Source organism: Lepisosteus platostomus, chromosome 20, assembly GCF_059453375.1.
Source record: "Lepisosteus platostomus isolate fLepPlt1 chromosome 20, fLepPlt1.hap1, whole genome shotgun sequence".
Classification (NCBI taxonomy): Eukaryota; Metazoa; Chordata; class Actinopteri; order Semionotiformes; family Lepisosteidae; genus Lepisosteus; species Lepisosteus platostomus.
In genome coordinates, this window is record NC_142630.1 from 6,926,045 (window position 1) to 6,938,618 (window position 12,574).

Sequence of the window (12,574 nt, forward strand, 5' to 3'; positions counted from 1 at the left end):
CATAGGAACATTGGAAATCTGTACCCACCACAACTACAGCATAATTCCAAATGTTAAGGCTTATTGCCAAGAATTACTCTCCTTTCTTAAACCTTTGAGTATAATTCCAGAACAATGGCAAGGTTTACCAACCAGGGGAGTGGGAGCTTTCTCAACATCCAGGATCAGTTTTCCAATGTTGCCTCTATCGTGAATCCTCTGCATGGCCTCTTTCACCTAGAAAGAAAATGGTTTTCGAAAAAACAATTTATTAGTTGCCTAAAAGCTGAAAATGACCTGGGCAGGTGTGACAAGACTGCAACATGTACACTGAAGCAGTGACAATATCATAATATGGAAGTACCCACCACAGTACCTTACAGCACAAAGCAGTGTTTCAGATAGAGGTGATGTGCAATACACACTTAACTCCCCAAAAAGGGCTTGCAAAAAACTCGGAGCTAGCTACAGGCTGACAATATTCTTCTTTGAGAATTGAGCAGTGAATAGAGTGCTTCACATGCACAGCAGGTGGCCATAATGACAAAGAAAGTGCTCCGTCATGAAGCAGTTACCTGTATAGCACCTTAAAGTTATTTCATTTGGGTTTTGTCTGTTTTTCAGAATGTGCTGCTTTATCCTCATTGCTCAGTGGGTAATACGATGTGCACTTAATACACTGTGAGCAGTATATTCTTGTGATTTACTTCTGCAAAAACTGCTTTATATTTAACCCATAAATACACACTACACCATGATAATACATCAAAACAGAATCTTCTAATAGTATTCAGGGATGAACTGAAAGGAGTTCAAAACATTTCCGAAATTAAAAATGTTTATGTACGTATGTACTGTATACCTCAATCTTACACTCTGCTTTGAATGATTAAGCTACAATCAGAAGAGGAAGCCAAAACAACTAGTCTTTTTTGTAACCTCATTTGCTTTCCTGTCTGGCAGTACGGTTCAGAGATTAGCAGATCGGGTCCTAATGTGTGAAAACAAGTTGCTATGAAACTACAAATAAAATGCAAGAAAGAAATCCCTTACCCATTACACAGTGCACCACATTAGAACTATGAGTCTTTCTCTTAATGATAAACCAACTGATGTCTGATTGGATTCAGCACAATTTTAACTCCATATGACATAGCATTTTCAAGTTAGAATGTAGTTGCCAAATCACAGTGTTTCTGATACATTCATTTATTTTATTATTACGGAGTATCCTGTGTCTTTCAATACAGAATTACTGAGAAATACAGGGAGAAAAAAAAAACATTTTTAATCTAAAAGAGTTTCCTCTGAACTACTGCCCAGCAAAACATTCAAAATTGGAAGTGTCTTGCCAAAGTTCACTGCCAGATCAAACCTGAAAGTTTTGTTTAGATAAAGGTATAATTGAAAAAAGTTACATATTGGACGATTTCATAACATGTGTTTCAATTCTGTGCAAAGAAATCAAAATCCTGAACCGCAATATTCAATGACAAATCAATGACAAACTACAAGTATTTATTCAATGACTACAGATGCACAATTTTGCCTTTCAGGCTTGAAATACCTAACTCTTGACTCCAGTGATGGATTATGTGCCTGCGAGAGATGTGTTTGTACAGAGAAAATAAGTAAAACTTAACCTCTGTAAACCAAAAAGGTGAAACATTATCCTCCAGTGGTGTCGGTTAGTTAATGCGACTGCAATACTCATTCCACCAAGAAAGGCCAGCAGAGCTTTCCTTTTTCTTTTTCTGTGAGATAATTTTTGCTTTCCCCAAAATCTAAAATACAATACAAAAATAAAACATCCATTCCTCACACTAAAACCCCTCAGCCCACACCCTCGGTGGTACTTCCCTCCAAAATTCAACCAAACAACCCCTGGCTCTTAGAGTCAGATGGTGACAATGGTTCCACAAGCCTCCACTGGCCCTTATAAATACAGTAATATTAACAGAGTCAGCAGAGCATTTCTAATGTAGCTAAATCCAGGACACTCAGATGTCTGTGTTCTGCCTGCTCCATAAATCCACAATTATTTTTAACTCTAATGGGAGACGGGCTCACTGTCCAAGGCTCTTTACTGAGCTGTAAAGTCTCTATCCTCTCAGAAGAGCAGGTGCTGAAAGCTCCTTCTTGACAACAGGGAGACGGCCTGCTTTTTCTCACGCTGCCGTGTTCTGCGGGACTTGAATACAGGGCAGCTAGTATATGAACTGTAGAAATGGGGTTGAACCACCAGAGGGAGGCGTTGAGACAGTTCCCAGTACGCAATCACTGGGGAGCTAGGGGTTAGTCTAAGAAGCAGACCTTCACAGTCACTTTGGGACAGTGAGCACCGGGTGGGAAACGATAATAAGATTTTTAAAATCGTTACGGGGTGGGGGGGCTGTAAAAGCAAAGTCAGGAGTTAACTTATTAAGTAGCATCCTCGATTGTTGCCGTGCCAGCGCGCAGGTAAGAAAGAAGACGGGTGAGACTGGTCTAAACCAGGTCAGGCGTTTCCACTGCTACTCGTTTCTGATGTGGAGTCAACTTGCGCTTTTGGGGGGAGACTACAGGATGAAGAAGGAAGCGTACCATAGGCTGTTTGATCTGATTTGTGCAGATTCCTTTGCTACGCTACCATCAAAGTGGAATCTGTTACATGGACCTGAGGTCTTTCTCAGCCTTGCAGGTAGAAATTGCTAAGATAAGGACGGCGCACAAGCCTTTAAAAGTGTAATTAATGAGAATTGTTCAAAGATAGTGGTTAGGAGCACAGCCAGGCCGAGCACCTTTAGACAAAAAAAACGTACTCTCAAGTCACTTTAAAGTACAATGCCCTCCAAAATGATTGGGATAGCTTTAGTGCTGGATGATAGGAAATACAGGTACATATTTGTTTGCACAGGCCATTGGCTGTGTCAATGAGTTATTCACACACCAAATTCACACGCCAAATAAGAGAGCATTACTGTCATGTGTATTGTCAGATTTGTAGTGATTCTCCAGACTGGGTTCATTTCTGTACAAAAGTTGCACACAGCTATACAACTAATGAGTCTAATTCTAATTATTCTCATTCTAATTACCTATCCCAACTTATAGTGATTTAGACTCTTTTAACATATATTTGGTTTGGTCATTTTAAAGAACTTAAAATAAAAGAATTAAAAGTTGAAGTAAAAATGAATGTCAATTGCAAACTGATTCTGGAGTGCAGAAAGCGTATCTTAGCATTAACTGGATAATTCTGAAGTAAGCCATATCAGTGAATATTGCACATTTTTAATTTCATGCTGGAACATCAGACAAAATGAAATTCATGTCCTGAACCCTCTGTGCTTATGTTTAATATCCATACACATACAAAAACATTACATTTATCACTTAAATCTCCTTCACACAATTATCTGAAATGGTGCAATGTGAACATTACTTTGTTTACAGGTTTCTTCACCAGTATACAGTATTTCGCTGTTGAGACAAGCCCCATGTAGGAGCATTAATGATTGACACAAGTCGATATGGTCATAGTCCATCTACTTTATGCTAGTGTATGTTTTGTGGGAAAATGACATATTCTAGCCCATCCAGGAGCTACAGTAGGTGCGTTGACCCATGGTAGTTAAAGCAAATGATATCAACAAAATTATCACATACGTAGGTTAACAGAATATCAATGCCACCATGAATCATTTAGCATTTCAATGTACTTTCACTACAATCTGAAGCTCTTTCATCAACTGTACAGTACATTCCTAACTGATGCCAATCCTCATTTTCTTTGTACTTATGTTTTGGGGGCGATATTATGTTAACTTAACATACAGCACTGACAGACTGTTGTGTAGTGTCCAACCTTTTCTACTAAAATCCGTAGATTTGACTGGATTAAAATGTGTGCCTGTGGCAGGGTTATGTAAGGAGAGACTGCAATGTGTGGAACCTGCCTTTAAGGGCCACTAAAGGTGACCTCTAACACTTTAAAATGGCTCTGATATAAAACTTTGATTCATCCATGCAGCAGAATTCCATTTATGTTTATCTTCTAATACTAAAGCTGTTAAGCACGTTTTATTCATGAATTAACATCATTTACACTAATCTGGAGTTCCTTAATTATTACAAAAGCAAAAAGCAACCAGGAGTGTGTAAGAGGCTGCTTGTAATTCGGCACATTAAAGAACTGAAATTTATTTCTTTTCTGAAAGAAAACTTCATCAACATGCCACAATTCATGTTCATGTGTTCTTTAAATGGACCTTCAGTTAACTGTACACCAAAATAACTTCTTCTATTTGAACGATTTGCAGCCTGTAAATGCACTTTTTGACTTGCACAGTTAGATTAAACAAATTGATTAGATGTATTACAAGATGTGGCTCTTCTTCAACAATGGCTGCACCCTTTTTGACTCGTACAGCTAGGTTAAATAAATAATTTACCCAGAGTTTAATTACTGTTCCAGTTGCATAAAGGATTTTTAAATCCAAATGCATCCAAGGTCAAAACAATCTAGGTCAATTTGTTCTTCTAATAATGTAGACAGAGCACAAATTGGAGAGAATACACCAGTCCTGACTGCTTTGCGGAGTATGGTACATGTCATGAAAGTTTTAAAGTGGCCCCTCCTTTATTTTCACCTAGTAAATGAGGAACTTTCCCACACATGTGAGCCTGGTTACCCCTTCAAAGCTCAGCAGGAGGTACGTTTTCTATGCTGCGTCTACTTGCGTCCCCAGCTGAGTCATGCTGGCCTGAAAACCGTGAGCATTCACACAGTCAGAAAATGAGGAGGAGGTGGCAAACAGAACACTCTTGGCTTAGAAAATACACAAGCCCTAATTGGGTCCTTCATGGAGTCATGGTTTCAAAGAATACACTATATCGGCTGGCAGCGCACCAGGCCAGCACTAAAGACAAAAAGAACACAGGTTCCCAGGATAACACGAAGGCTCAGCAAAATAAAAAGGACAGTCAGTAGATTAAAACCAGAAATCTCTGCCAGTTTTTAAAAAGAGAACAAAAACGAATTAGTATGTGCATCTTTTTCAGCACTAATCATCTGAATAAGAAATATAGCACTGTTTCTTGTTGACCGTAACAGTTTTTTTTTTTAATTTTAAGAGGATTTGCACTACAGAAATTAAAGATAGAGTAATTCACACTATGACACAGAGCCAAAGTACACACAGCAAGCCAACACTGGTACTCGAGACCAGGGAATGGGCATAGTGAATTGTCACAAATACTCTCTGCTGACGGAGTCCAAAGAGAGGAGTGATGAGTCATAGGCCCTCATTTAAATGACCACAGGAATTTAAAAACAATCTGTTCTCTGATTCATAGCACTTTATCTTTTGGATAGGTTGGATAGGTACAACAAATATTTTTTGTTTTAAATTAAGTGTTGCATTTAAAAAAAAACATAGCTATTGCTTTACCTTATTTTAACTTTAATGCTGGTCTTTATGGGTCAATAGTGGTGTCTGATAAAGCCCAAGTCCTGGAGTGGGCATTCATTCCACATTTCTGGACTGGTTTCTCTCCAGTTTTCAGGGATGAGCAAAACAACCTTCAGGAAAACTCCTGAGAAGCTGTGAAACCTTTCACATCAAGAGAGCATGACATCATCTTGAAAGGAGATGGGTTTTTTGCAGAAGCTTGTAAAACACAGAGCACATGTCAATTCCTTATGAAAGAATGCAAAGCCCAATTAAATAAAAAACTAAAATGTAATTTAAAAATTATTAGTTGTCCTGTGTGTCTCCCTAAAGTCCAGGCACATTGTGTGGAAAGTAAAGATGTGCTGCAGGCAATTATCGGTTTCCACAAAAGCTCTAAAATCCTTCATACAACAAAAAGATCAATGGAGTTTTTAATGGAACGTCAACAGGCTCCTAATGTGGACATTATAACATTTATGTGAAAACAAAAATGTTTAAATTGACCTGCTAATATTTTTTTAAAAGTATCATGTCTTTTTTAAGTCGACCAATTACTTTGCCACTGCAGTTTGTTTAGGATTGTGGGATAACAATCGCAAGGCTAAACAAATGAAATGCATTCTGCAGAAGCTCATCCCAGAGAGGTTGGAAGATGATCCTGGAATAATCTGATAACTGTCATTAAAATTCTTTTCAAGACATCGAGTGGAAACAGATGTTAAACATTACAGCCAGAATGCAATATCTATCAAAACAAGCTATCCAGGAAATAGATTTGCATTACATTTAAATTGAACAACCCAATCACAAAAATACAACACATTTTGTAAAATCCACAGACAAGGAGTCTTTTCAGATTACCAAGACAGAAACCTTACCACTGATTGTCACCATGCTACCAGCTTTAAATTGCTTTTACAGTAGGCTGTATACACAGATTGGGATTACATGAAAGATTCTTTTAGATCTCTGATTTTCAAAATGCCTCATTTTGAATTTCAGGACTTCAAGCTGCAACTCCATTAACCATGGAGTTAATTAACAGTAACCAGTCATTAAAATTACTATAATGTAAATTGGGAGCCAGACCAGTTTGATCTTGCACACTCATCAAACGCACTCATCAAAACCAGCAGCTAGATGTCCTCAGTGTACAAAATGTTTTTCATTCATCTAATGATCACACGTCTGATGACTGTTGTGCCTCATACTGTAACTATTACTGAATCATGACTATCCTATTTGCGTGATATGTTTCCTTAAGAAAACAGGTGACGTAAAATAGAAAACTTTAGCAAAAATGGACTAAATTGGCTTCTCAGGGCCGAGCCAAATAAAACTTGCCTACATTTTGTAAATAAGATGGAAGTTAATATATTTTGAGAATAAATTCTGTACACTTCTGTCAACGATTTGTATTAACCAATTAATGTTACACTTCGTACCACTGATGCAATGCTGCAATCTTTATTTGTGAAAATAAAGATGTATTAGACCAGCAATAATACCATCCAGGAGTTACAAAATATTATGCAAACCTTTCATTACCATTATTCAATAATTACATGTAGACTGGGGACATGATGTTTTTGGCCTGTGCCTTTTATTGAGCAGTGAAATGGTCCTTATTTTCCATTGAATGCAGAATGCCCTGTAAGGAAATGTTTATCCACTTTTTCCCTATGAATCATAACAAAAGCTTTTATAAATAAATCTCCTTCATTTATGTTTTATACTGGTATGTAATCCCATTTATATTCCATTGTGTTTGACATTTTGAATATAAAACACAGAATGTTGCAACAGAATGCGAAGGCAAGGGGATTATTATGCTCCACGGTTGACAGATTTTTTAATGCACATCAATTACTCTGTCTTCTCAAGGTCCAATTTACATAAGTTTACTTTAACCTTGATTAAAATACACTTTCTTTGTTTAAGACTCAACAAGAAATGAAAATGCATGCACTACACTACACTAATATTAGCTGCTTCAAATATATTTGACAAAACATGTGCTTTATATCCTGTCTTGTGCCTGTTGCTTGCCAGGATGGGCTCCAGCTCCCCCGTGACCCTGAATTGGATAAACAGGCAAGAAAATGAATGGATGGCTATATGCTTCTCTTCAGTAGTTAATTAATAAAAGCCACTCCACCAGTCACTGGAGGTTCACACTGGCATTCATAAGGGTTACCATACTGCAGCATATTTATCAGTATACCCTGTCTCCATAGCAACTCAGCAAAGCCTGGCTTCACAAGGGAAGACGTATCAAACCGGCCGGAGCTCTGTACTGCATTAAAAGTAAAACTATGTGCAGTTATTACTCAGTGATTAAATAAGACTCCACACTGGACAGTACACCAGTCCACAACAGGACACCAGACTACAGGCCGGGTGGTACACCAGTCCACGGCGGGACTCCAGGACAGACGGTACTCCAGTCTACTGTGGGACTACAGGCTGGACGGTACTCCAGTCTACTGCGGGACTCCACATTGGACAGTACACCACTCCACTGAGGGACTCCAGACTGGACAGTACACCAGTCCACTGTGGGACTCCAGGCCAGACGGTGCTCCAGTCTACTGTGGGACACCAGACTGAACGGCACACCAGTCCACTGTGGGACTACAGGCTGGTCGGTACACCAGTCCACTGTGGGACTCCACACTGGACAGTACACCAGTCCGCTGTGGGACTCCACACTGGACAGTACACCAGTCCACTGCGGGGGGCCGGGCTGGTCGGTACACCAGTCCACTGTGGGACTCCACACTGGACAGTACACCAGTCCGCTGTGGGACTCCACACTAGACAGTACACCAGTCCACTGCGGGACTCCACACTGGACAGTACACCAGTCCACAACAGGACACCAGACTACAGCCGGAGGGTGCACCAGTCTACGAGTAAAGACCCCAGTTAACCTAGACAGCCTGTCCATGGAAGGTGAGAAGAAACTGAAGCACCTTGGGAAGGTCAATGTGGGGAAGTGGAATCAATACAAACGCTATAAAGATGGCATGAAGGCATCAGTGCTAACCAGCATAATCAAAAAGTATTTATATTCTTCATATGACAAGGTTATACTTATTAATTCAACACTGCATTTATGGAGGGGGTTGCAGTGGGGGCATTTTTTAAACCTGCGTGTAGTAACTTGCATCAATAAACTTAGCCTTTGTTTCAAATTTTCATCTCTTAACCTTGCTGGTTGTACAAACTACTCCTTAAACCTTGTAGACTTTCTCTGAAGTTTAATCTCCTTAACTTCAAAATCTAATGAAGAGATTCCTTGAATGTTACTCAGCTGGATTTACTAAGAACTAAGACTTAGTGACCAGGCTGCCAGGAGTTCAGAAAACAGAGCTGACACCCGCAATATCACTTTAGCACATAGCATGTCAGCCAGGAGCTGTGCAGAATGGAGAGCAGGTACTGTGGCAGGCTGTGGGAAGACAAAGAGAAGCTTTTAATATGTGCCTGCACTCTCTGAGGCAGGGTAGAGACAGTGATGCATGATTTGCAGACATTCAAGAGGACATTCTATCCAGTCCAGACAGACTAATCAATACAAAAGAGTCCAGTAATTCTCCACAGCTCAGCAGAACAACAACTCTTTTTAGATGGTGATGAGACCACCTCAATCAGAACAACAATTTCCATTTAAATCATTTGTTTTGTTTGCTTCAAAAACAGTGCCTGCTTAATGGTAAAGAACTCTAACCCGCAATAAAAGTTTCCTGTGCCTTTGTTTCTCCCTTTGAGCACAATGTGAAAAAGGTTATAAATATAAGAACGCCTTTTTCTAAGCAATTTTCTAATTGCTTTTTCCAGTTCAGAGTTGCGGGGGAATTGGACCCTCTCCTGGAAGGTGAAATACGCAAGACAGTGTACACCCTGGACAGGACGCCAGTCCACTGCAGGGCAATCATGGGAAACCTCAAGGGAAACTCACAGGTATCTTTACTCGTAGCCAATTGGTCCATAGATCTCATCCAGCCAGTACCCAAAAAAAGCCAGGGTACTGCATTACCCTGCACATTGGACTGCCAGTGCCTGGGAGGTGGCAGGGGTCACCGTGCCAGGCGACAGCCCCGGCCCACTTATCCCATCCGACCCCAGGACGGCGCCCAGCAGCCTGTTGTGTGCTGCTGCTTGGGGGATCCCAGATCCCAGGGGCTGGTGACGGGACCAACGCTCGAACCCGTGATCATACAGCACGCCCTCCACTCACACAGGTGCCTTCACCAGTTGACCTGCTCAGCTGGCCCCCAGATTCAGTGATCTGCACACTCTGAAGCTCTTAGTTCTGCCCAGAGATTATTTTTAGCGATCTGGGAAGCCATCCTATAGCCCTTTCCTTCTGAAGCAATTCTGGTCTAACAGGCTCCAAACTGCCAGAACAATATTTCTGTCCCTTCTCCATCTCTGCCTGTCTGCCTGCATGAAAATACTCTTCAGACATCTGAAATATCTCTGGACTTCTGAAATGACTACTTCATGTTAAGATTGTTTTTCTTTACTATAGTATCTGTTAATTTCAGGAAAATATTTTTTTCTACATATTCTCTTTTTTAAAGTGAACTTGATTGTTGAATCGGGAAAATCATATAACAGTAAGGTAAGTGCCAGTAAAATCAGAAATAGGAGAGATACAGTATGTTAGGCTCCAGAACCCTATTTACATAAACCTTGCATACAAATGACCTCTTTAGGGTAAACAGCACCACCCTCAAAAATAGTGTATTCAGTATTACCTGACAAGATTAATGCCACAAACTGTATTCTGAGGTGTAATAAAAGTACATGGGTTTACACGATAACACGAAAAATACAGTACCAAGGAACATTAGCTACTCATTTGCTGAGTTACAAAGAGCCCAGTCAAACACCCATTAATCATATGATTCCTAGGATGACATCATAAAAGTATTTAGTCAAATTATGCGAGAGAAAATATGTTATCTGAGAAAAAACATTGATTGCTTCTTGACAATATCACTCTGTATCAGGGGGAAAATATACTACAGTATATACTGTACATATTTCAGATGCTCGATAAACAAGAGCTGTAACTCACATACTGTATTTATGGCCAAGATATGAGCTGAGTGAGCTTACTCACTGGCAATAAACAGACTCGGGGTCAGTTTATCTTTAGGGTTAAGATTCTGAATTATGAGCAACTTGTAAATTTTAATAAGTACGAGCAGATTATACCATTTCGTTAACAACAGCTCTAAACTCACACACACAGTGATGCACACGATCCCCACATTTATTCTTTGACATCACGCCGATATTCTTCACTTCACATTAAAATTCACATTTAAATGGACGGAGGAAATGATTTCAGCAACTTTCTATTTTTGTAATGAACTTTTCTGTAAAAACGTGTATACTTATATCTTTTGAATAGCATGTAAATGGAAATATAACATGAATACTGAGGTTATAAACAACCTTTTCTTCACATTGAAATGCCAACAACATTCACTGATGAAACTAATTGTTCTGTTTGTCACTTCACCATTCTCATGACCTTGCTGGAAGGGATTTCTTACAATTACGTGCTTACACAGTGCCCTTCATTATAGGTGCAATTTACTTCATTAATTGTGATCATGTTTAACTATTCACCCAAAATATAAATCGATATTTATATATGACCTGCATAAATACGGGAAAAAATCATCAGCTAAATTCAACTTAATTGCTCAACTTAAGATAAAAAATATGAACCAATTTTCATCCATGTAGATCAATAAAAATGTAATTTTGACAACAATTCTATACTTTAGAGAATCCTTATAATACTTTCCTTTCATTCAGTAAATATGTAAAAGTAACTATCTCATTCAGTAAAGCTACCCCTTTACTCTGTCCTATAAAAAAAATACTAAACATGTTGTCTTCATTTGCTTTGAAAATTCTTTATACAGTAGGTGTAAAAGAAGGAGGTCAGCAAACAATTTTCAATTTCTAAATAATCTGTCCGTCCTGCTCTTAACTGCATCAGGTGCCACAAGGCGGGCACAGGTTAAGGTTATATAGCCAAAGGTGAAAAAGCAACTCTCCTATGAATATTACTCCACTGAGTTTGAAAATCGGTGGATTACTGATGTGGTTTTTAAATTGTACTGTAATTGAGAACAATAAATCTTCCACTGCACAAAGTAAAATATTTAAATTGAATGCTGTTATCACTACAATACAATCTATCAGCTATTCGCTACCCTCTTGGGTCTATTACAGACATGGTGTTATCTACAGTATAAACAAAGTCCACATGAGTAACAAGCTGCAGCATTGTACTGAATTCTAGCTATTTAAAAAATGAAATGAGCAATTCTGTATAATTTTCCAGGCAAAGCTAACACTTTCCCATAAAGGCATATTGTAGATGTCAATACAGTTCTGCTAAAATAGCAGTGGTGGTAGACTAGTGTATCTAAATCTCTTTCCACAACAGAAAAAAACCACCTATTTTGCAAGTGACTCACTGGTTCAAAAACTGCACAATAATAACTACCTCTGCCAAAAAAGAAGTTGTTCTTTTAGCTAACGGATGTTCACAGAACTATGAGTGTAGCATATACAGTATATATTGCAGTCTGGACATAAGTGCTATAAGAATTGGTGGCCTCCTTACCTCCTCCAGAGCCCATAGTGAGTCTACTAGTGGTTTGATCTTCTTCTGGTTGTAGAGAGAAATTAGTTTGTGCACCACAGTCTTTACCAGGCTGCCTCTGCCTTGTTTAAACAGAAGGTTGAGCAGTGAAAATCCAGCAATGACCTTATTTTCCTCATAGAGCTTAATGGGGTTCACCTTCTCCACTTGCCACCACTGCAGAATGAACAAAAAAACACAAAAAATTGAAATAATTGCTGAAAGGGTTTTTCTTCTTTGCCACTGGGAATATCTATTTGTCTGTGCTTGTTAAGTCCGTCTATCTCTATTTAGAATGCAAATCTACTAATTGTTCTCCTAAGTATAATTTTTCAGCACAAATTCAAGAGTCATTTTTTCATAAATGTGTTGCATTTCATCGATGAGAAAGGGTCAAGACATGTCTCCACTGTTTAAAAGCAATTTCAACCAAAGAAAAGACGTACAGTTGCTAATTTTATTGATGCCATTGATGTCATTT

The 12,574-nt window shown here is 39.0% G+C and overlaps 1 protein-coding gene across 2 annotated transcripts in view; it reads right to left on the bottom strand.

The window, feature by feature from the left end:
- vat1l (vesicle amine transport 1-like) overlaps nucleotides 1-12,574 on the bottom strand; it is a 41,157-nt gene that overhangs the window by 8,047 nt on the left and 20,536 nt on the right. For both annotated transcript variants that reach the window (XM_088613471.1, XM_088613470.1), the window contains 2 exons: nucleotides 12,076-12,270; nucleotides 133-216 (listed from right to left, as the gene is read on the bottom strand). In XM_088613471.1, coding sequence (XP_088469597.1) covers nucleotides 133-216; nucleotides 12,076-12,270 — 279 coding nt within the window. The remainder of the gene's footprint in view (nucleotides 1-132; nucleotides 217-12,075; nucleotides 12,271-12,574) is intronic.